Source organism: Rhincodon typus, chromosome 26 (assembly GCF_021869965.1).
Source record: "Rhincodon typus isolate 14 chromosome 26, sRhiTyp1.1, whole genome shotgun sequence".
Classification (NCBI taxonomy): domain Eukaryota; kingdom Metazoa; phylum Chordata; class Chondrichthyes; order Orectolobiformes; family Rhincodontidae; genus Rhincodon; species Rhincodon typus.
In genome coordinates this window covers 36728048-36752800 of record NC_063357.1, presented here as the reverse complement: position 1 = coordinate 36752800, position 24753 = coordinate 36728048, and the positions used below count along the sequence as shown (strand labels likewise).

The window sequence follows — 24753 nt, the reverse complement described above, 5'->3', positions numbered from 1 at the left end:
AGCTCTACACCTTGTTATGTCAGATTCTCCAGCATCTGCAGTTCCTACTATCTCTGTATTTGATGTGTCATTGGTAAGTCCACCCTCTCAGAACAGGGCATTTGGTGAATGAGGAAATTCCACTGGAGCCCATTGACTTCACCCTCTACCATTCCTGGGATTTGAATGATGCAGCAATGTCGGAGTTATTATTCTACAACACAGCTAGCGTTACGGCCCACACAAAACTCTACAGAGCTTTAACTGTTCTACCTGAATAAGCTGCAGTTACCACCATATCTTGTCAAGAATTCTTTAAACACTGAATCTCATTGTTTGGAAAGTGATCTGTCTAATTGCTGGTGTTTCCCCATCAGCTCTGTAATAAGTGAATGATGTAAAGGAATTTGGTAAATGTCATTATGGATCCTTCTTGGAGATTATGAGTTTAATCTCTGTAATAACTGGTGGGTTTTACATTAACCTCTGTATTAAGTCATGTATGTGTTGCAAACACACTTCATTCTATCTCCTTAAACTCTTCACCTTCCCTTGATTGTTGAAATAGATTTTGATAGATTATTTTGTTTCATTTTTAGAATGTGAATGAACTGAATCAGTGGTTGTCTTCATTGAGGAAACACTGTGTCAGCAATGAACAAATGCTGAATTCCTACCATCCTGGTGTGTTTAAAGGGGAGAAGTGGAGCTGCTGCCACCAAAAGGAGAAAGCTGGTAATGCAGATGCTTGCATCTGTGAAGTTTGGTCAAAGGAGAGGGTGAGACAGGGGTCAGATCCAAAACACCGGGAGAATGAGGCAGGAGTGAGATACAAAAGAGGCACATGTGAGGGTGAAGGCATAGGGATGGGGCTTTGGAGTGAGGGAAATAGGAACTGTCAGTCTGGACATGGAGATGACTTACTGACTGATCTTTGACTCCAATTTGGAGAAACAGTGACTTTTACACAACAACAATGTATAGGATTTTGGAAGGTGTGGCATGTGGGGCCTGACTGGCAAACACCCATGTTCCACTGCTTGTTGAGAAGAGTTTGGGGCCACCAGTCTCTATATGACTGTCATGTAGAGGTCCTGAGGATTACGTGGGGTTGGGGCGGGGTGAGTTAAAAATGCACCATAAAGGAGATTATCTCCAAAGTACCATTCTTTTCTCTCCACCATTCTCTTTATCCCACGATAAGACAATTCCATACTCTCTTGATCTTTCACACAGTCCGTCCTGTGCTATCGTTTATTCCTGCACTTGTCCATTGTTTCACTTTCACGTGTTCTTTCTCATTTACACAGTCCGTCACACTCTCGTTCGCTTGCTCACTCACTCACTCTCACTCGCTCCCTCGCTCACTCACTGTACCTCCATGCCTCCTCCTCCTATCTGCTCGATGATTAACTCACTGCCTATTCCATTCACCTGCTGCGAAACATGATTAAATATTCCATGCTGAAGGTGTGACATTTACCACAGCAGTCCCACCCCACCCCACCACCCCCTCCCCCACCCCGGATCATGGAACAATCTGACTATGAACTGCTATCGCTGAATATGTCAGCTCACAACACGAACCTGCGTCACATGCTCCATTAGCTCGCTGGTCTTTACATCTGCCAAGTGGGATGATTCAGAGACAGAGAGTTTTCTGAGCTGGAGGTGACTCTGACTGTGTGTTTACTGATTGACAGCTCCGGGATGTGACAAAACCCACTTTGGAGTGACACTCCAGGAGTGGAACGATCCACTTAATCCTGATCTCGAATCCCATCTGATCTATAGGCAGCTGCTGGCAGCCCAGGATTTATTAACGTGAGTATCTGACGAAGCTGGAAATGTCAGCAATGACTAACCTTCAGTGCACTTTGTTAGATTGTCCCCATGTGTCACGTAACATCCCTCAGGCAAGGGACGGCTCCTTCACAGTTCTGTGCTAATGTCGGCCAAAAACCTGGGCATAACCAGCAGATTCCTGGGCAGTGCCCAGAGGAGATTAGGAGAGTAGCAAGGTCATTTACAGCTTGAGATTCCCTGTTCTCCTGTCAGGAGTCCTCTCTTGTGGCAACAGTTGGCGGCACTTGGTGGTGACAGCCTTATATATATATCTATGTCACAGCAGGAGGGGTTTGGGATCACTAGTCACTACAGGATTTCCAGGTCTGTTGTACTGATGGTACAGAATGTACTTCAGGTGAGTACATGATGGGAACCCCAAATCACAGTAAACACTTGCTTCCCACTGTTGCCTGCACTGTCAGGTTGCCCTGAGCTACTGGTGGCTATGCCATTTCAGCTTGTGGCTAAGAATCAACATTGGTGTCTCATTACGTTCACAGGCAGGTCAAACTGAGGAAAGCCATCAGCTTCCCTTCCCTAGTGAACCACTTAGATTATAACCCAAGTCTTCATGGTCACCGTTCTGATCCTAACTGTCTCATTTCCTGATTTTTTTTTAAACTCAGTCTGAATTCTTCAGCTCCATGGTGGATTTTTTAAAAAAAATCAATTATTATAGATAATCAATGTGAACGCTAAATCCCTACACTACCATCCCCAGGATGATTTGCTGCACACTGCAGTTTTAACATGTATAAAATGTCAGTCTGTTGAATGGCTTAATGTGACAATTTGCTCATTATTCAGTGTCTTATTTTGTTATTTAATATAATAGATTCCTATTTGTTTGCAGAGAAAAGTACCTGGAATGCAAAGTGGAGAACAATGTTAGTGGTCCAGGGAGTGCTGATGAAGGTATGTCACACTGAGAACACATTGTCTATGTGTGCTAGTGGCTGTGAGCTGGACAACTTACATCGAAAGGGACGGCATTACAGTGTCACATGTGGATGCCCTGAATGGTGTTTATTTTGCACCTTTATTTATTAGTAATCGACCTTTCACACATTTCCCCACTCCCTTCACCCACCACTGGTGGACTATTTGGATCCTAGGTTCTGGAATAACCTCCCTAAACATTCTGCTGCTCTATACACAGAGACATATTGTTCCCTATTGCTACCACATTCCATTCCAGCACTTCTCACTCTGAACCAGCCTCCTGAACCACAATGCCCTGGGCAGTTAGCTCCTTGATCTTTGTAAGACTTTGCCTCATCTGTGCAAACAGTAAGAACCTTGTGCTTTGCTGGATAAGGTCAAACACTGAGGTTCCCCCTATTACTGCACCTGAGGTTCACATACCTGTCTGACTCTCACTCACACAGAGCCCTGAACATCAAATTCTACTCACAGTGAATTCCCATCTTGAAAACTTTTTGATACATCATGCATTGGCTGTCTCTTGATCTGAGGATGACGTAAGACTATAAGACACAGGAGCAGAAATTAGGCCATTCGGCCCATTGAGTTTGTTCTGCCATTCAATCATGGCTGATAAGTTTCTCAATCCCATTCTCCCATCTTCTCCCCTTTAATCCCCTTGACAATCAAGAACCTATCTATCTCCATCTTAAATATAATCAATGACCTGGCCTCCATAGCCTTCGGTGGCAGTGAATTCCATAGATTCACCACTCTCTGGCTGAAGAAGTTTCTCCTTATCTCCGTTCTAAAAGGTCTTCCCTTTACTCTAAGGCTGTGCCCTTGGGTCCTAGTCTGTCCTCCCAATGGAAGCATCTTCCCAACATCCACTCTGTCCAGGCCATTCAGTATTCTGTAAGTTTCAATTCAATCCCCCCTCATCCTTCAACTCTATCGAGCATAGACCCAGAGTCCTCAAGCATTCCTCATATGTTAAGCTTTTCGTTCCTGGGACCATTCTCGTGAACCTCATCTGAACCCGCTCCAGGTCCAGTCCATCTTTCCTGAGATATGGGGCCCAGAATTGCTCACAATACTCTAGATGTGGTCTGACCAGAGCCTTATAAAGCCTCAGAAGTACATCCCTGCTTTTATAATTCTAGTCCTGACCTCTCACTTTCCCATGCCTACTCCGGGTGGTGGGTTTTAGCTGTGGGTCTTCATGTAGCTGCACAGACCAATCCCCTCTCTGCAAATTTTTGGGCAGACATGGGAGGGATCCCATGAGGCTGTGGCATCCAGACTGGATGGTTCAGTTCCTTGGTTTTTCATTTTTTGTAGTTGCTGTGCCTCATTAAGAAGTGATTCGAAATGTGAAGTGGCCTAAGATGGACTAATAGATAGTGTCCACCTTGAACCAGGTTTGCAAACTCTGTTCACGAACAAGTTCCGCATCAACCAAAGCACTACACTTTTATACACGTCTCTAAACAAGTTTAAATGGTAAACTCATCTCGTTGTTCACAATAATTAGCTCATGTTGATAACTGACGAACTATTACTGTTAGGCAGTTTATAGGAACATAAGAACCAGGAGCAGGAGTAGGCCATCTGGCTCCTCGAGCCTACCCTGCCATTTAATAAGATCATGGCTGATCATTTTATGGGCTCAGCTCCGCTTACCCGCCCTCTCACGATAACCCTTAATTCCTTTACTGTTCAAAAATCTGTCTTTGCCTTAAAACATTCAATGAGGAAGCCTCAACTGCTCCACTGGGCAGGGAATTCCACAGATTTGCAACCCTTTGGATGAGGAGGTTCCTCCTCAACTCAGTCCTAAATCTGCTGCCCCTTAATGTGAGGCTATGCCCCCTACTTCTAGTTTCACCCTTAAATGGAAACAACCTTCCTGCTTCCATCTTATCTATTCCCTTTATAATTTTATATATTTCTGTAAGATCCTCCTCACACACTCCCTCCCCCCCGCTAAGTGTTGACTTGCAGTTTCTTTTACGGTTTTTAATACTTGAAGTAAAATTCAGAAAGGCAGAACTAAATCTTACTTTGGGACATGACTGCCAGTGCTCTCTGGAGAATTCCCACTCCCACTGAACGCCCAATGTTTAGAATGTGTTTATGATGTGCTTCATTCCTGACTGATGAGTGTAACTAAAATCTGGGTCAATGGTGGGGTGTGTAGAGAGGAAGAACAGAGGGGCATGAGGAATTCTGAAATCCTAGAAAAAGATGTGTTTCAAACAAAGCATTGTGATAAAAATTGGTGCATCTTGAAATGAGTGCAGTGATGTAGCAATGGGACATCCTGCCCATAACTATCATTCATGTGGGCCTGTTTGTTCGGGGTATTGCCCTGGTGCCTGTTTTAGGTGGGTGCCGGATGTCCTTGTACATATTAATGAGCAACCTGTGTAAGGAATCCTCAAGGAAATAATAGAGGGTTTTGCGGGGCAGAATGGGTGCTGGGAACCGTGGTGTACAGGGTGAGTGTGGCTGCCTTGCTGGCCCTGGTAGATCGTGGAGTTCTCTCTCTTAAACTGTCCTTCCTTCGCAGGGATTGATAAGGCAGACATTCCAAACCAACTGCTCCAGATCATCCAGGATCTGGAGAGGGCTCATCGGAACTTTGAACGCTGGGAAACATCAAAGGACAAAAACTTCTCTCTTGATTTGCTCACATAACTTCATGAGAAAGTGTAAATGTTTCACCTGAATGTTTAATTTCAAACTCTATTTTTTAACATCTAATCTACATTTGTGACGATATCTTCTTGCATCCTCCTTTGGCCCAGAGATTCCTGTTTGTTTTGAATTATGCAAGAAATAGTCCATGGCAAAAAAAAGTTGTAAATGTGTATTTCCTGTAATTAATCGTTTGAATGGTTTGTAAATGTATTTGTGTCCTGTAACATGCTGACAGATGTGAATCATGGACAGTAGTTTACAGAGAGACCAGCTCCTCCAGACTGAAACTTCCCACAAGCCAGCAGCTCACAACTGTAGGATGCTCTGTTCCTGTTGTATTCAGGGACAGCAACCAGACTGTAACATCAAACAAACATCCTGGTGCAGAATGTCAACAAGCAGGGTGTGATTGGACCTATCCTATGCCTGGGTTTACCCTCACATTTGGGATTCTTTATTTTCACGTTAAAAAGCTCCCAGTGACACAAGAAAATGAAGGACCGACAAATAGAGCTCTTCCTCCAGACACCCCTCCACTCAGAAACCCTGGTCACCGGGACCCCATCATTCTTGGAATCTGCTGCCCCCTCCTGGAGACAGAGGGTCACTTGCCTCTGGGAATTGTGCTTGGAGACAGAGTGATGCACCAGCAGAAGGAGTTAACTCCCATTGAAGCGTTGGAGGCTGTGTTTGGGGTGGAGGGTGGGGGCATGCCTTTGGAGCATCAATCACATTAGTCACTTATAGTCCATGTAACATCTGTATAATACTCTACTGGATCCAGCTTACAGTATTCAGCACTATCTTCAATCCTGCACATATCCTGTAGTCCTCTTAGGGTGCAGTGGTAGTTTCTCTGACTCTGAGATAGGAGGCCTACATTTCAAGTCCCACCTGATCCTGAGGTGTGCAATGACACCTCTGAGCAGGTTGATTAGAAAATATTTTTGCTTTATGGTCCTGTAGTCTGGCTCTCACCTCCCATGAAGATAAACATTATGATGTAATGAGCACAATCAAACACAATGTTCCAGCATGTGTAGTATTCTCATAGCTACAGTATTTTGTACATAGCACTTGCTATTAAAATGTTACCCTAAATAAGTTATCCTGTCACATAGTTACACATTCCATTTCGTATTCATACACAAAGTATATTATCATATTTTCTTAACTGCCGTAAAGAGTGGCATCCCTACAATACCCTGATGTTTGAGGAGCTGTTAATCCTGATTGCTCCCTTGTTTATCACTTTTCCATCTCTTACTCTGCTGTACAACATCTGACAGAATAGTTCATTATTCCTTATAGTGCCATGTGGTGTTCCCTGCAATCAATAACCATGCCCTGCCATATACACATTAGAGGCATCGTACCTCTGTTTTAAATCTTCATACTTGTGTTTAAAGCTTCAATTTTAGGTAATAGATCACAAAATGATGTTCATCAGGGCCCCAAATCTGTTATTGTGACCTTGATCAAGCCCAAACACTGAAGTCACGGTAGACCTTTATAGTGCGCTACCATGCCCTTTGGAATTGTTCCTGTGCCCTTTGGCTGTCCAACTGTTTGATTACATTCTACCAAGAACAGCAGTAGATGACTCTGCTTTTCAACACCTGACAGTTCATGTTACAATGGCTGTTCCACAGTAGATAAATGCACAGCTATTGGTAACAGCAGACTGGGACATTATTATCGGAAATTACTGAATGTGCCAGTGACACCAAAACACACTCAGCATTTGTCTTGTGGGATTGGCATGAAATTTGTGTGAATGAACACCCTAAAAAAAATGGACATGTGCAAACAGTGAGTTCTTAGTGAGAGATCCAGATGACTTGTAATATGAAAGATGCACATGGTACTCTCAAACAAATTACAAAGTGCTGACAATCTTTAATCCACTAGGTTCTTCTACACCTTAAAATGTGACACTCAAAGCTGCTGTTTTTAGGAACCTGCACTGAGTTGAGTTCACTGCATTCCCCTGACAGATTGTTCCTGTTCTGCCTGTGTTCTTATGAGGGGCAGTCCGTGAGGAATTTTAACAGTAGGTTTTGTGAAAGATGGTTGTGGGATGGAGATCCTTGTAGCCAGCCCCTGCACATGTTGCCGTACTTTGACTTAGCTCGAGGTGATGGCTTTGCAGCATACAGGAGGGGTGGGTTGGGGGTCTCCATTTGGTGAATCACCTCTGTTGAAGGCTCTGTAAGGTCAAACGTTTAAAAGCAATATCTGCCACAAGTGTTGCGCATGAAGCTGCCATGAGACATTGTGGGCTTTTTTGGTGTCTGTTGTCAGGCCATTGGTCAGTGTGGGAGGGATGTCACCATTTCCCTCCTTCACCAGCTAGGGACTCCCAGTTGTATTCACTTTGGGACAAACAACACTCTCTCTGGGATAGAATGCTGAGGCCAATCTACCCCAGAAATAGAACAGTTTCTCTGCCACTATAGGTGGTGGGTAAGGAATTCCCTTTTGCACTATAAAATTGCAGAGCTATCATTTTAAGAATATGGACATCTGCAAAAGGTGGATGGTGGATACCAGTTGCTAAGGTGTCTGTAATGTACAGCTTTTACTATACAATAAGCTTATTGTCCAGTCTAGAGACGTAGCTGCATGCACTGAATGGGAACTTTATATATACCATGGCTCTCCTACATGGCAGATGCTGAGGAAGTGGTCATCCACCTTGGTCTGAACAGCTTTAGGATTTGAGAATTAAACTCCCTCGTGACTGGTGCTTTGGATCAAATGCCATATCAATCATTCCACAACATTGATCAATGACAATGTCATTGATATGTATGAGTCTCTGTACACTTATTTCTATTAAGTGTAAGATATTGTTCTAGATGCATGTAAATTTCTCTTTTATAACCTGTTTAAAACAATAAAGTACTTTGTTGATTGAATTGTTTTCTTTATGATTTGGTTTTGTCTGGTAGTGCAGATCCTCATTAAGAAGGTTAGAATTGGACACCTAGAAAAACTAGCTCCAGGACATCTCTGCAGGAGTTCCTCAGGGTAGTGTCCTCGGCCCAACCATCTTCAGCTGCTTCATCAATGACCTTCCCTCCATCATAAGGTCAGAAGTGGGGATGTTCGCCGATGAGTGCACAATATTCAGCATCATTCTTGACTCCTCTGATACTGAAGCAGTCCATGTTCACATGCAACAAGATCTGGATAATATCCACGCTTGGCCGACAAGTGGCAAGTGACATTCGCGCCACACAAATGCCAGGCTATGACCATCACCAATAAGAGACAATCTAACCACCGTCCCTTGACATTCAATGGTGTCACTGAATCCCCCACTATCAACATCCTGGGGGTTACCATTGACCAGAAACTCAACTGGACTCACCACATTAACACAGTGGTTACAAGAGCAGGCCAGAAGCTGGGAATACTGGGGCAAGTAACTCACCTCCTGACTCTTCAAAGCCTGTCCATCATCTATAAGGCACAAGTCAGGAGTGTGATGGAATACTCCCCACTTGCCTGGATGAGTGCAGCCCCAACAACACTCAAGAAGTTTGACACCATCCAGGACAAAGCAGCCCGCTTGATTGGCACTACATCTACAAACATTCACTCCCTCCACCACCGGACGCTCAGTAGCAGCAGTGTGTACCATCTACAAGGTGCACTGCAGAAATTCACCAAAGATCCTCAGACAGCACCTTCCAAACCCACGGCCACTTCCAACTAGAAGGACAAGGGCAGCAGATATATGGGAACACCACCACCTCCAAGTTCCCCTCCAAGTCACTCACCATTCTGACTTGGAAATATATCGCCGTTCCTTCACTGTCGCTGGGTCAAAATCCTGGAATTTCCTCCCTAATAGCATTGTTGGTCAACCCACAGCAGGAGGAATGCTGCGGTTCAAGAAGGCAGCTCACCACCACCTTCTCAAGGGCAACAAGGAATGGGCAAGAAATGCTGGCCAGCCAGCGATGCCCACATCCCACAAAATGAATAGAAAAAAAAATTGGAAAGAGTCAGCATAGTTTAGTAAAACAGGAACCATACTTAACCAATTTATTGGAATTGTTTGAAGGAGTAACATGCGCTGTGGGTAAAGAGGAGTCTGTAGGAACAGGAGGAATTTTGGGGTCCATGTCCATAGATACCTAAAAGTTGCTACCCAAGTTGATAGGGTTGTTAAGAAAGCGTATGGTGTGTTGGCTTTCATTTGCAGGGGGATTGAGTTTAAGAGCTACAAGGTTATGCTGCAGCTCTATAAAACCCTGGTTAGACCACACTTGGCATATTGTGTTCAGTTCTGGGCGCCTCATTGTAGGAAGGATGTGGAAGCTTTAGAGAGGATGCAGAAGAGATTTACGAGGACGCTACCTGCTCCCCCAAGTATCCGGGCGCGCTGTTCTCGGAGGTTCCAGGAGGGCGCGCTGTTCTCTGAAGGTCCGGGAGGGGACACGCTGTTCGCGGAGGGTCCAGGAGGGCGCGCTGTTCTCGGAAGGTCCAGGAGGATGCGCTGTTCTCGGAGTATCCGGGAGGGCGCGCTGTTCGCGGAGGGTCCAGGAGGAGGCGATATATCCGGAGTTGCGGTGAGTCTGAAATCACTCTTGCTGCTCGTGGTGTCTGTTTGTTTGTTCCGGGATGAACGCGCCGCCGGCTTTCGAGAGTTTTCTGCTTTTCGAGGGAGAGAAGAAGTGAGTGAAGGAGGGAGGGAGTGAGTATGGTGAAGGTGAAGGGGAATGGGAATGGGAATGGGGGTCGGGGTCGGGGTCAGTGCTGATTCTGTCCGGTCCGTCAGTCTCAGTGACCCCCTCAATCTCATCCCAGGGTCAGCTCCCTCTAATTTCACATTGTACACTTAGCTCTGCTGCAGCATCCACCCCCTCTCTCATTGTCGGACTGCTCTGCTATTGATATTCCATTCCACATCGATGCTAATTTCCTGCAATTAAATATTTGGAATACTGAAGCCATTTTCATCCCCTGATCCAAACTCTGTCCCCGGTTACTGACTCCATCCCTTTCCTTGGCAACGGTTTTAGATTAAGCCTGACTGGGACCTTGCTGTCTGTTTTATCCGAGATGAGCTTCTCACCTCATCCACCAAACCATTAACACTGCCTGTTTTCATCTCGGTAGGACCTTTCATCTGCTGAAATCCATATTCATAGCTCCCTTACAGCTGGACTGTCCCGATGGTCTCTCAAATTATTCATCTCATTTGACACTTAAGCAAAAGGTTTTCTCTTCCTTTCAGGGGTGTTGAAGAATGCTGGCGCGAAAAATCTCAGTACTGACGCTCCTTTGAATTCTGTCTCCCCTTTCCCTTTCACTCCATCCCTTCCTTTAATCCAACTTTTCACCATATATTCACTATACCCTCTGACCTTCCCCTTTCTGATGCAGAATCATCTGTGCTCAGCTAAGGGGAAAAGAGTGTCGAGGGAGAGAATAGGGCTCCTTAAAGATCGACGAGGCTGTCTATGTGTGGAACCACAGGAGATGGATGAGCTATCAGTCGAATATTTTGCATCAGTATTTACTGTGGAGAAAGACATGGAAGCTAGGGAACTTGGGGAAATAGTGAAAACAGTCTGTATTACAGAAGACGTAGTATTGGAGATCTTAAAATGCATAAAAGTAGATAAATCTGTGGGTCCTGACTTGACATTGTGGGAAGCTAGGGAAGAAATTACAGGGCCCCTGGCAGAAATATTTGTATCATCTACAGACACGGGTGAGGTGCCAGAAGTCTGCAAAGTGGCTAATGTTGTGCTCTTATGTAAGAAAGACAGCAGGAAAAGCCAGGGAACTAAAGACCTGTGAATTTGACGTCAGTGGTGGGTAAGTGTTGGAGGGGATTCTGAGAGACAGGATTTACATGCATTTGGAGAGGCAAAGACTGATTAGGAATAGTCAGCATGTGTGTGTCTCACAAACTGAGTTGAGTTTTTCTGAGAACATGACCAAGAGGATAGATCAGGGCAGAGCAGTAGACGTTGTCTATATAGACTTTAGCAAGGCCTTCCATAAGGTTCTGCATGGTAGACTGGTTAGTAAAGTTTGATCACGTGGGATCCAGGAGGGCTAGTGAATTGGTATAAAATTGGCTTGACAGTAGGAGACAGAAGACAGTGGTTGAGGATTGTTTTTCGGACTAGAGGCCTGTGACCAGTGGGTGTTCTGCAAAGATTGGTGCTGGATCCACTCTCCTTTGTTATTTATATAAACAAATTTGATGAGAATATAGGAAGCATTGTTACTAAGTTTATGGATGACACCAAAATTGATGGTATAGTGGTCTGCAAAGATTCTTCTCTTAAGAGTACAACAGGGTCTTGATGAGCTGGGCCAGTGGCCAAAGAGTGCCAGAAGAAGTTTAATTTGGATAAATGCGAGATGATGCATTTTGGTAAGACAAACCAGGCCAGGATTTACACAGTTCATGGTAGGAACCTGGGAAGTGTTGTCGAACAGAGACTTAAGCATTCAGGTCCATAATTTCTGGAAAGTGGTGTCACAGGTAGACAGGGTGGTGAAGAAGGCGTTTGGCACGCTTGCCTTCATTGGTCAGAGCATTGAGTATAGAAGTTGGAATATGATGTTGTGGCTGTACAAGACATCGGTGAGGCCACCTTTGGAGTACCACGTACAGTTGTAGTTTCCCTGCTACAGGAAGGATATAATTAAATTGGAAAGGGTGCAGAAAAGATTTACAAGGATGTTACTGGACTGATGGTTTGAGGTATGAGAGGCCAAATAGGCTGGGACTTTGTTCGTTTGAGTGTAGGAGGTTGAGGGGTGACCTCATAGAGGTTTATTAAAATCATGAGGGGCATAGATAAGGTGAATTGCCAAGGTCTTTTCCTTGAGTAGGGGAGTTCAAAAAAAGGTTTAAAGTGAGAGGGAAAAGATTTAAAAGGAACCAGAGAAGCAACTTTTTTTCTCGCACACAGTGGTTCAAATGTGAAATGAACTGCTAAAGGAAGTGATAGAGACAAGTACAGTTACAATATTTAAAAGACATTTGGACAGGTACATGAATAAGAAAGGCTTAGAGAGATATGGGACTAATTTATTTTGGGATACCTGGTTGGCATGGATGAGTTGGATCGAAGGGCCTGTTTCTGTGCTGTATGATTCTGTGACTTGGCTTTAGCTCTTTACTCCCCCCACCTCAAATTAATTTCAGACATGACCTGATGTTGAACTCTTCAGTCATCTACCCCTCCATACCAACTTCTTTGGATGGGAGTCTTCTACCCGCCATCCATGTCCAGTACTCCCCGTCATCAAGACCCATTCTCTCTGGCCTTTTACCTGCACTTGATCTCTTTCCTGAGAACTGCTGACATAATTTCTCTGCTTCTGTCACCTGGTCTGATATTGCTGCACTGTGTTCTCCCAGATCCAACCCTGACTTGGTTATCAAACCTGCCAAATCTGCAGCATTTTGCCTTTATCTCCTAAGTTCTATCTTCTGTAAAAATTAACTCATCCAAAATCTAATTGCTGCCAGTGTCTTATCCTGCCCCAAGTCCTGTTCCAAATCCTCAATGCCTTGCCCCACCCTATATTTGTAATCTCCTCCAGAACTCCTCATTCAAGTCATTAATATATATTGTAAATAATTGTGGCCTCCAGCACTGAGCTCTGTGACACTCCATGAGTCGTATTATACTGTCCTAAAAATGCTCCCTTTATTCCAACTGTCTATTCTCTATTAGTCAATCAATTTTCTTTTCATGAGAATATACACCCCCAACATCATGGGCTGTTGTGTGGAGCAGCCTTGTGTGATAACCTTATCAAACACCTTTTAGAAATGCAAATGCAAATGTACAATATTACATCTCCTGGGTTCCCTTTATCCTGTTTGCTACCAGCACAAAGAAATTTTTCAGACATGATTTCCCCTTCATGAAGCCATATTGATTTTGATTTATTGTGTTTATATAGTTATGGTGTTTATTTTCCCTCATTATTTCTTATTCCATGCATACAGATTATGCATCTTCCAATTCAAAATCATTTCTCGCGAATGTAGCATTGCATCTGTCCTGCCTGGGCTTTCAAAATGTTAGATACCCCTCAGATATTTAGTTCCAGCTTTGATCTTGTAACCGTGACTCTGTGGTGGCTATAAGACCATACCCACCGTTTGTGGTGTTAATTAACTTGTGTTCCAAACACTGCATGCATTTAACAGCTTGGTTTTTTTTTGTCATTTCTCCCTCCTTTGACCCCATTTGCTTTCTTTTAAAAATGTTTGTACACTCTGTCCCTTCCTGACCCACTCTGGGTATCATCACCCTGCAATACATTGAAGTTGGCAGAGTCACAGAATTAACTCTGGGGTCTGGCCTTCAGAACCAGGTAGCTTTGCTACAGACTGAGCTGGCTGAATCCTGAAGGACAAACCTGTCTGAATGGGTTTGTAGTAGGAGGTAAGAGAGCCAACAAAAAATGAAAACTACCTGATCTGAAGACCATCTAGCTGTCACAAATGAATCTATTAAGTTATTGGTAGAAGTGGCCATCGCATATTCTTGGTGGAGACAGAGTTCTTGTCATTACCACCATGCAAAGTGGGAGCAGTATTCGAAAAGATCTAGCAACTGAATTGGGCACCCATGAGGTCGTATGGGCCATCAGCAGCAGAATTGTATTCAACTACATTCTTTAAATTTATGGCTCAGGATACCACTAACTCTCTACCATTAACATCAAGCCAAAGGATTGACCCTGGTTCGTGGTATCACAGCATCATTTGGACACAGAAGGAGACTATTCAAACTATTGGGTTCATGAAGAGTGGAGAATACCAGGAGCCGTACCAGACAAACCTAAAAACATTAACTTGGTGGAGCTACAAGACCATATGCATGCTAAATAGAGGAAAGTGTCATATGCACAGCAAAAGAAATCCATAACCATTGGATTAACGCAAAGCTGTGCAATCCTGCCAATCCAGTCATGAATGTTGTTGGATATTTAAATGAGGAACACAAGCAGAGGGCTTCAAACTTTATCATCCTTGATGATGGGGAAACCAAGCATGTTCAATACAGCAGACAATGCTGAAATCTCTAACTTCCTTCAGCCTGTGAATGATCCATCATTGGCCTCCTATTAAGGTCCCCCCAGTACAGAAACGAGTCAGATAATTCAATTTGCTCTGGATGGTATCAAGAAATGGCAGCTGGCACTGAATACAGCAAAGGCAATGGGATCTGGTAATATTCCCGCAGTAGTACTGGAAACTTCGAAAGCTAGATGTACCCCAAGTGAAGTTTTCCAGTTGAACTATAACATGAGCACATACTCATCAAACGTAGGAAAATTGCTGAGGTTTATCCTGTCCATAAAGAGCAGGACAACCCAATCTGGCCAATTATTGCTGAAGTTTACTTTTGATAATAAACAAAGTGATGGAAGGTATTGTCAACAATTCTATCAAGCAGCACTTCCTCAACAAAAATCTTCTCAGTGGTGCAGAGTTTAGATTCACAAAGACGACACAATTCCAAATCTCATTTTTTTGCCTTGACATCTGTATTTCTCACACATGCACTGCATTAATCTGTTCTTAAGGCAGTGGGTTAACTGTGAGCAAAATGTTATTTCATTCAGATTGCAAGCTGTTTTATTCCACAGAAGGCAAAATGGACAGAACACAGAGTGGGGTGAGACACATTCAGTAAAATCGATGTAATTTTTGTTTGCTTACTGACACAAAAATAAAAAACACCTTATTCTATGCCATTTTGGTGGTGCCTTCACTTAATGTAAAGGTGTGAACTCTCCCTAATCTAGGTAGTTTATCCTGGTACCTAACTCTTTAGTGTCTGCATTGATCAAAAGTATTTGTTAACACTAAGGTGCTGGAAATCTTCAGAATGATCACACTAGACATTGCTAACAAACATGTAACCCTGTGCAAAAAAAAACTGCATTTAAATTGTCTTTCATCTGCCTGTGGATGATCAATCCAATATGAACTATCTGAGGAAAGTGTTCCATTTTAAGTGAGCTTCTGCCCAAAACAATAACGCAAATAGTTTGTGCCCAAGTCGATTTTATTTGATCACACACTCCGAATTCTGACCCATGGTAATAGTAATGGCTCCAATTCAGAGCTTCCCAGGAATGGTGCTCTTTTCAAATGCTAACTAGGTAATTTATTACTTGGTAAGGGTTCCCTTTTATTGTATATTCCTTGTAAGTATTTTATACCAGCTTGAATTTTGTCTTCTGAATGTTGACCCAGTAGATACTGTGGTGTTTTGCCTGTGACTGATGAGATGGTTTGTATTATAACCATTCTTTCTATCTCTATCCAGGATAACCATAATAAAAGACACAAAAGTGCCAAATGCCTGCTTGTTCACCATTAACAAGGAGGACCACACCCTGGGTAACACAATCAGATCGTAAGTGCACAGCTTCAGCGCTGAGAACTGTTTCATTATAACTATGATATAGTGATGATAGGTTCCTAATAGTGCACTGATTTTTTTTTCTCTACCCTCTTCTGCAGATTAGATGCTTGGTTGTACTCTGACACGCTAATTGTCCTGATCTGTTTGACTTGAGCACTGTTGTACTATGACCAATCTTCCAGAGACTATCTATGCCCACTTTTGTCAACCCCTTTTTTGTCTAATAATTACAATTTACACTGAGAATTTTGTGTTCTGCTGATAAGGTCAAATAGCTTTATTTAACACAAAGGGTTAAATAAGGCTCTGGCCACTGACAGTATGTTAGTGCATTAATTGGGCCAGATATCACAATATATGGACTCATCCTCACCACTATGCCCACAGCTAGCCTGCCAATCAGAAAGAGACCCCAAACTGAATCTCTCATCAACAAATCCGACTTGTCTAATTCATGGAGTGTCCCCAGTCCATTACATTCCCTGCTGCAAATCCGTCTTGGTTAAGGAAAGATCTTGGTAATGTCAACTATGAACAAAGAGGTTGGAATTCTGCAAGACTGAGAGTGAACTATGTATTGTAATGTGTAGTATGCTATAACCTGAGCAAGCACATAAGCCAACAAACATGACAAAACCTTGTTCTCAAAATTTAAAATATCCACTGCACAGAACAAGATTCTGAGATGAACAGTTTAGTCACTGATATTTGCTGTTTATTATATACACAACTAGTTATTTAATGTTCTAATCCATTGATTACATTTATCAAAGCTCCATGACGTGACTATTACTGCTTCAAAGAATTATAATGCTTTTCATTGAAGGATTAAAATCTATTGCTGTTAGCTAGCTCTACTATGCTATTATTGAGGTTTGAAGCCTGCAGTATTTCTTTGTCTGCATTCCAATCAAAATTAAAGTTTAGAGGGAAAGTTTCCTTTGATTACATGTTTCGTCACCTTTTTGTTTTCCAGGCAGCTGCTGAAAGATCCTCAAGTGTTATTTGCAGGTTACAAGGTGCCCCATCCTCTTGAACACAAAATTGTTATTCGTGTGCAGACCACTCCTGACTACAGTCCACAAGAAGCCTTCACAAACGCCATCACAGATCTGATCAGTGAACTGTCATTATTGGAGGAACGGTTCCGAGTAAGTTCCTATTTATATGTTGATACACTGTTGCTGGTGACCAATGAAGTCCAGTAAGGAAAGCACATTGTTTTGGACATTGCTCAGTGAACTGGTAATCTATTTTGTGTGCAGCTGAGACAATGTAGTGGTTCGCTGTCCTGTCATGCATGTGTGAACAAGTTCTTGATGTCAGGGGAATACATAACAAGTCTTAAATCTTCACTGCCATAGTGGAACAGTTAGATACCACTGGGCTGGTTGGTGTAAGAATTGAAATGTCAGATGGTAGGCTAATGTACCCTTCTCAATTTAGGGGTAATATGATATGAAACTAGTACAAAGCGGGTTTTCTGTTTAAACAGCTCATATACCTGACTTGGAATGCTATCACTGCTCTTTAATCTTGTCATCTCCTACCCTATGGACTTGACTTCTAACAATGTTTTTTCTTAACTAATATTTTTGTATTGTTTGAATTCTGAAGTCATCAGTCTAAAATGTTAAGTCAATGTTTCTCTTTCCACAGTGCTGCTGGATCTACTGAGTTTTTGAGGAGTTTCTGTTTTGAATTGCTTGTCTCGCAACCCCTCCTAACCTCATACCTATCTACATCTGCCATGGAAATAATTTGCAACTCACTAACAAGTACATTTTCAGTCCTGCGATCCTGTTCTGCCGTTCCTATGGATCATGGCTGATCTCAACAACTCCATTCACCCTTGTATCTATTGATGCCCTTAGCTAACAAGAATCAGTTATTTTCAGTCTTAACTTTTTTTTATTGGCCTAATATTTAATCATTCTCTGTGAAAAATGTGTCCTGATTTTGTCACCAGAGGCAGTTCTTTTTGCATTCCTCTATCATTTTAAAAGCCTTGGTTAAATTTCGCCATTATTTTAATTCAAACAAAATTATATCAATATTATGCAACCTGGATTCATCAATTAATCCTTTCACATTCTGGTAAATCTCTCATCGGTAATTGAATGTTATGTACAAAAATAATGCCAGGTTTCAGATATGTACTGACATGGCTCTGCGACTAAAGTGTTAACCCTACCTCCACCACTCTGTATTCCAGTCCTATGAGATTTCATTAGTCTTTTGTACCACACAATCTTTTTGTGATTAACGTGGCCAACGAAATCTCTTCGCTGCTCAATGGTTCATTACCTTCAACCATTTTGAAATTACTGTAGTTTACTTCAAGTATTTGCATATAGTTAAATGCAAAGTACAGATCTCATGGTAACACATCTTAATCTCGTACCCATTATTTACACTCCATCCCAGAAAACGTGACCACTGGTTCATTTTCTCTCCCACCAATTGTTATAAGATCATAAGTTATGAAGTAGGTCATTCAATAAGATTATGGCTGGTCTGACTATGTCCTTAGCTTCACTGCCTGCCCCATTACTCTCACGTCTATTGTAGATCGAAAATCTAACTCACCTTTAAGTATATAAACATATTCAGTCTCTGTTGCACCCTCTGGTAGAATACCAAACTCTAATGACCCTATGAGATAAAGAAGTGCCTCCACATCTCCATCTTAAATGGGAGACCTACTTTTAAACTGTGCCTTCGAGTTCTAGACTTCCCCATAAAGAAAGGGAAACATCCTTTCTGCATCTAACCTGTCAGTTCACCTCAAAGTCTCTTATAATGTTTCAATAAGATTGACTCTCATTGTTTTAAATTCCAGTGAGTATAGGCCCAACCTGCTTAAATCTTCCACAACAGAAAACCCCTTCATCTAGGAATCAGTCTAGTGAACTTTTTTTGAACAGCTTTCAATGCAAGTATATCCTTCTTTAAATAAGGAGGCGAAAGCTGTGCACAGTATCCTAGCGCAATCTTGCCAATGTACTGTACATTTGCAGCTAGCCCTTCCCACTCTGTGCTGTCCTCCATAAAAGCCAACATCCAATTTGTTGTCCTACTTACTTACTGTGTCTGCATACTAACTTTATGATTTGTCCAGCGACATTCAGCTTCCTCTGTACTGCAGCATTCTGCAATCTGTGTATTTAAATAATATGGTTCTTCACAAACAGTCGAACAAGTTTTCACATTATACTCCATTTGCCAATTTTTTGCCCACTCGCTTAACCTTTATATATCACTTTGTAGCCTCCTTCCACTTTTCTTTCCTACCTGAAATATCAGACAGAAGCTATATACTTCCCTTCAGATATAGCTATCCGTCACTTTTCATTCCAGCTGATTGGCAGAGTGGCATTGTCAAAAACCTTGAAGCAAGTTATGGTTTTGGCTCAGAACACAGGGATTCGTGTCCTGGCTAATATTTCTGTTTCTGCCTTGGTGGTGTTATTTTTGATGACTTCAACAAAATGAATTGGGTATATTTTGCTCGTAATTTGACATGCACTTCTGGTGACCACCAAATAAAATTGCTAGTGATTGATCTATTATAGTTTTGTACTGTTGTAAATTCTGAATTATTGGGTTTTTAACTGACAATTATTTTTGATTCTATCAAAGTGTTATTTAACTTGCATTATGTACAGTATTGTGAATTGCGCGATGAAATCTGTTTGAAGTTGTAGAGTTCTTATTTTGAGCTAATTTTTTAACAAGTTATCCTGAACAATGTTTATAATAAATGTAGCCTTTTCCCAAGACATTAAATAATTTTAGGTATATTCACAGTAATTCAGTGGACCATGTGGTATCGTACTTACGTCAGGAAGATATTATTACAGTGTGACCAACATTAGGAACTGAATATCGAAGGATATTCTAGATATTTTCTAATCAACCTGTACAGAGATGGTATTACACACCTCTGGAATAGGTGGGTCTTGAACCCAGGCCTCCTCGCTTCAGAGGTATTCCAAGGATATTCTACATTAGAAGGGACTGGAGTAAAGGGTAAAGAGGTGAGGCAGCACTGCTAGTAAGAAATGACATCAATACATTAGTAACAGAGAATCTTAGATTGAAGGATCGACATGCATAATCAATTTGGGTGGAGCTAAGCAGCAGCAAAGGGCACTAGATGTTTGTGACGGTTGTTTATAGATACCAAACTGTAGCAGTAATGTTAGGCACAGTATAAATCAGGGGACAAAGGAGCAGCGTGAGTAATAACAGTAATAATGTGTGACGTCAACTTCCACATAGACTGGGTTAACCAAGTCAACACTAATACTGTGAAGGATGAATTCCTGGATCGTGCATTATGGGTTTCTAGACTGTGTGTTGAGGAGCAGAGTCCCCTCTCAATTTTTTTCTTTCACGTGGACCTCAGAGGTCCGATTTCCGGAACTGGACATCGATCTGCAATCTGTGTCAGCGTGCCAGTCACCATGAGCAGAACACCAGAGCGGCTGCATGCTTGTGCAGCTTAGAGGGAACATGTTGAGGAGCCAAGTTAGAATTAGGCTGTTTTGGATTTAGTGCTGTGTAATGAGAAAGGGCTAGTTAACCTTGCTGTAAGGGAGCCTTTGGAAAATAATGACCACGGTTTGATAGTTTGAACGTGACATATTCTGAAACCAGGGTCTTGAATCTGAACAAAGAAAAATGAGGGGCAAATTGACAATGACAGATTGGAAAAATGCAGAAAGATTTAACAGTAGATGCAATAGTGAGTACTTGAAGAAACAATGCAAGGTCTTCAACAGTCATGCATTTGTCTAAGAGTGAATCATTTGTGGTTAACTGAAGTTAAAGAATGCATTGGATTAAACAAAGCAGCTTACCAAAATGCCAAAAATAATGAGCCTGAAGATTAAGTGCAATTTAGGACCCAGAAAAGAAGGACAAAGAGACTGATGAGGGAAGAGAGAACATGAAGCAAATAACATAAAGGCAGATGGTAAAAGCTTCTATTAATGGAAAGATTACAAAAACAAATGTGGGCCTGTTACAGGTTAGGCAGGAGAATTTACAGTGAACAGAGAAATGATGGAGAAACTACTTTGTCTCTTTACGGAAGATGGTACAGAAAGTATCCCAGGAATACTAGACAACAAAGGGACTTGTACAACTGAGGAGCTGAAAGAAATCAGTGGATTGAGGATTAATAAATCTCCTGGACAGTACAGGCTTTGTCACATTGTTTTAAAAAGTAGCTATGCATTGGTGGTTATCTTTCATAATTCCATAGCTTCTGGAAAGGTTTCTGCTGATTAGAAGGTAGTAAATGTATCCCCCACTATTTAAGAAGGAAGGAGGGGACAACTACAGACTTGTTATCTTGGTGCCAGTACTAAGAATCTAATATCAATGATGTGATAACTGAGATTATAAAATTATTGTAAAATTGGGTTAATATGAATTTATTGAAAGGAAGTAGTGTTTGAGAAATTTGAGTTTTTTAAAGGGTGTTACTTATAATATAGATAAAGGAGAAGCAGTGAATGTGGTGCCTTTGGATTTTCAAAGCTTTTGGTAAGATCCCACACTGGAATAAACAAATAAAACTACAGCGTATGGGATTTGGAGCAATATACCAGCATGGATTGAGAACTGGTTGACACAGCAAAGAGTGGGAATTAAATGGATCATTCGCATGGTGGGGAGTTGTTATTAGTGGCTTTCCTAAAGTTTCGGGAACTTACAGACTTGATTTAGATGTGAGGACGAATTGTGATATTTCCAAATTTGCTGATGACATCAGTCTAGGTGAGAAGGAGATGCAAGGATGCTTCAAAATGGCTAGAACATGTCAGATTGATTATAATGTGAATCAGTGTGAAGTTATTTACTTTGGCAGAAAAGACTATATTTCTTAAGAGGAGTGTTTGAGAAATGTGGGTGTTAATATTGATGAGCCACTTACAGCTAGTATGCACGTGCAGCATGTCGGAAGGCAAGTGGTATATCAGAATTCATTACAAGGAAATTTGAGCACAGATGTAATATTGTCCTGCAGTTGTATGGAATCTTGATGAGACTACATCTGGAGTATTGCAGTTTGAGTTCAGCAGAGGATCATCGTATAAATCCCTGGGATAGGCTTGTCTTATGAAAAGAGATTGACGATTGATTGAGTTTATAAGAAAGGGAATGGCAGGGTGGATAGCATGTTTCCCCAGCTGGTGACTCTGATATTATGATGAAGAATTTCTTCAATCAAGTGTAGAGAATTCAAAAGGTTCATCACCACCCGAGAATTGTGGAAGCGCCATCATTGGATAGGTTTCTAGAAATAAAATGACATGAAGCAACATATAGACAGTGCTGTAAAGTGGTATTGGTGAGGCAGGCTCAAGGGGCTTGGCCTTTGAGATTCCACTTGATTTTTACAAGGTTGTGATCTCAGAATAGAGGGGGCTGCAGTTGTCTTTCAAACCCACAAACTCATATAGGATTACCATTCATTTATTGTGGCAAAAAGTGTTACCCAATACATCAATTGTTTAGGAAATACCTGATGTTGCTCACCATCTTTAGAAGAAACTAGAATATTTATGTCTTTGATCTGGTTCCATGTTAATCTTCTGGTCTTGTTTAAAAAGACCACTTATGAAATTTTGGAAGTGATAATCCTCCACATTGTTGCTATTGCATTCATGAAAATTGATTGAACAGAAAATAATGGAAAATTATATTTCTTCTATTCCAGGTGGCCATCAAAGATAAACAAGAAGGAATTGAATAAGTTGCCATATTTTGAATGTCAACATGCAGGTGGTTTCCTTTTAGGTCAGATAACCCTTGTATGTAATAAAAGCAAAATACTACAGATGCTGGAAATCTGGAATGAACATGGAAAATGCTCGAGAAACTCAGGAGATCTGGCAGCATCTGTGGAGAGAGAAGCAGAGTTAAGTGTTTAATATGATTTCTTCATAAGTGAATTTCTGCATAGTCATACTGGAGTCGACATTAATTCGGCCTTTCTCTCTCTCTCCACCCCTTGTATGTATTTGTTTTTTTAAAAACATTAGATCATTGTTTCATTTGTGGTTTGCTGTATAGAAAAAATAAAGCTCTGCCTCAATTAAGTATCAGAACTTTATTTTCTAGGATGCACCTTCACTACTTGAGCTGCAGCATTTCAAGAAAGTATAACCTTCTAAACAGCAATTAGACATAGCCAACAAATGTCTAGCCAGCAATGCTGAGATTCTGTAAACAAAGTAAAATGTTTCCATGAGGCTTGCGACATGACCCATATGCTGGGAAACACCGACAACCCTTGTACACAAAACAATACATTAGGATTGGGGTAGGCCACTTGTCCCTTTGAGACTGCTCCCCGCCATTCACTGTCACCGATGGTCTTGCCTAACCTGATAACCTTTCACCCCCTAAGTTTAGATTCTCCACAACAGGAAACATCTTTTCAACATCCATCCTATCAAGATTCCTCACGATCTTATACAGTTAAATCAAGACTTCTAAATTCCAGTGGATACAAGCTCAGCCTGCTCAACATTTTCTCAGAAGGCAACCTACCATTCCAAGTATTCATCTAATTAACCTGTTCTAATGCTTCCAACAAATTTATATTCTTCTTTAAATAAGATGACCAGTACTGTACACAATACTCCAGACGTGGTCTCACCAATTGAATAATAATCTCCCTACTTCTGTATTGAATTCCATTCAATGTGGTAATATCGTATTAGCTATCACCACTAGGAGGAGCACCACACAAGCAAAAATCACATTTATTGTGCAAAGACCAGTGAAATAGTTCACAAGCTGGAGTTTATTACTCAACAGCTAGCTGCATTCACCATAACTACCAATTGAAAGCAGTTTCAGTGGACCTGCCAGTTAAGAGCAGCAGCATGCCCCATACAGACGGCCTAAAGACCCTCCGCTTCTTCCTGTCCCGCAGGCCCGACCAGTCCCCCTCCACTGACACCCTCATCCACTTAGCCGAACTCGTCCTCGCCCTCAACAACTTCTCTTTCAATTCCTCCCACTTCCTACAGACAAAGGGGGTGGCCATGGGTACCCGCATGGGCCCAAGCTATGCCTGCCTCTTTGTAGGTTACGTGGGACAATCCCTCTTCCTCCATTAGATCGATGACACCGCCTTGTGCTCGCACGAGGAGCTCGAACAGTTCATCCACCCCAACCTTGAGTTCACCTGGACTACCTCTAACACCTCTCTCACCTTCCTGGACCTCTCTGTCTCCATCTCGGCCAACCACCTAGATACCGATATCCATTTCAAGCCCACCGACTCCCACAGCTACCTGGAATACACCTTCTCCCACCCACCTTCCTGCAAAAATGCCATCCCCTATTCCCAATTTCTTCGCCTCCACCGCATCTGCTCCCAGGATGAGGCATTCCACTCCCGTACATCTCAGATGTCCTTGTTTTTTAAGGACCGCAACTACCCCCACCCCACCAATGGTCGAGAACACCCTCCACCAGGTGTCTTGCATTTCCTGCGATTCATCCCTCACACCCCGTCCCCGCAATAATAACCAAAGAATCATCCCCCTCGTCCTCATGTACCAACCTCCCGATCCAACGCATCATCCTCCGACACTTCCGCCATCTGCAATCTGACCCCACCACCAAAGACATTTTTCCCACCGCACCCTTATCTGCTTTCCGGAGGGACCACTCTCTCCGTGACTCCCTTATCCGCTCCACACTCCCCTCCAGCCCCACCACGCCTGGCAGTTTACCCTGCAACCGCAGGAAGTACTACACTTGTCCCCACACCACCTCCCTCACCCCCATCCCAGGCCCCAAGAAGACTTTCCACATCTGCTTGATGTGGAAA

At 42.3% G+C, this 24753-nt stretch overlaps 2 protein-coding genes across 3 annotated transcripts in view; both read left to right on the top strand.

The window, feature by feature from the left end:
* The window catches only part of rasa4 (RAS p21 protein activator 4), a 217015-nt gene extending 208640 nt beyond the window's left edge, over positions 1-8375 (top strand). For both annotated transcript variants that reach the window (XM_048612760.1, XM_048612761.1), the window contains 4 exons: positions 579-714; positions 1683-1803; positions 2681-2742; positions 5324-8375. In XM_048612760.1, coding sequence (XP_048468717.1) covers positions 579-714; positions 1683-1803; positions 2681-2742; positions 5324-5451 — 447 coding nt within the window. In that variant the 3' untranslated portion in view covers positions 5452-8375. The remainder of the gene's footprint in view (positions 1-578; positions 715-1682; positions 1804-2680; positions 2743-5323) is intronic.
* Positions 8376-10022: 1647 nt separating this feature from the next.
* Positions 10023-23001, top strand: polr2j (RNA polymerase II subunit J). The gene is made up of 4 exons (XM_020522214.2): positions 10023-10142; positions 15792-15881; positions 16867-17041; positions 22624-23001. The coding sequence occupies exons 1-4, from the start codon at positions 10090-10092 to the stop codon at positions 22657-22659; spliced, it is 354 nt and encodes a 117-aa protein (XP_020377803.1). The 5' UTR covers positions 10023-10089; the 3' UTR covers positions 22660-23001.
* The last annotated feature ends 1752 nt before the right edge of the window (positions 23002-24753 follow it).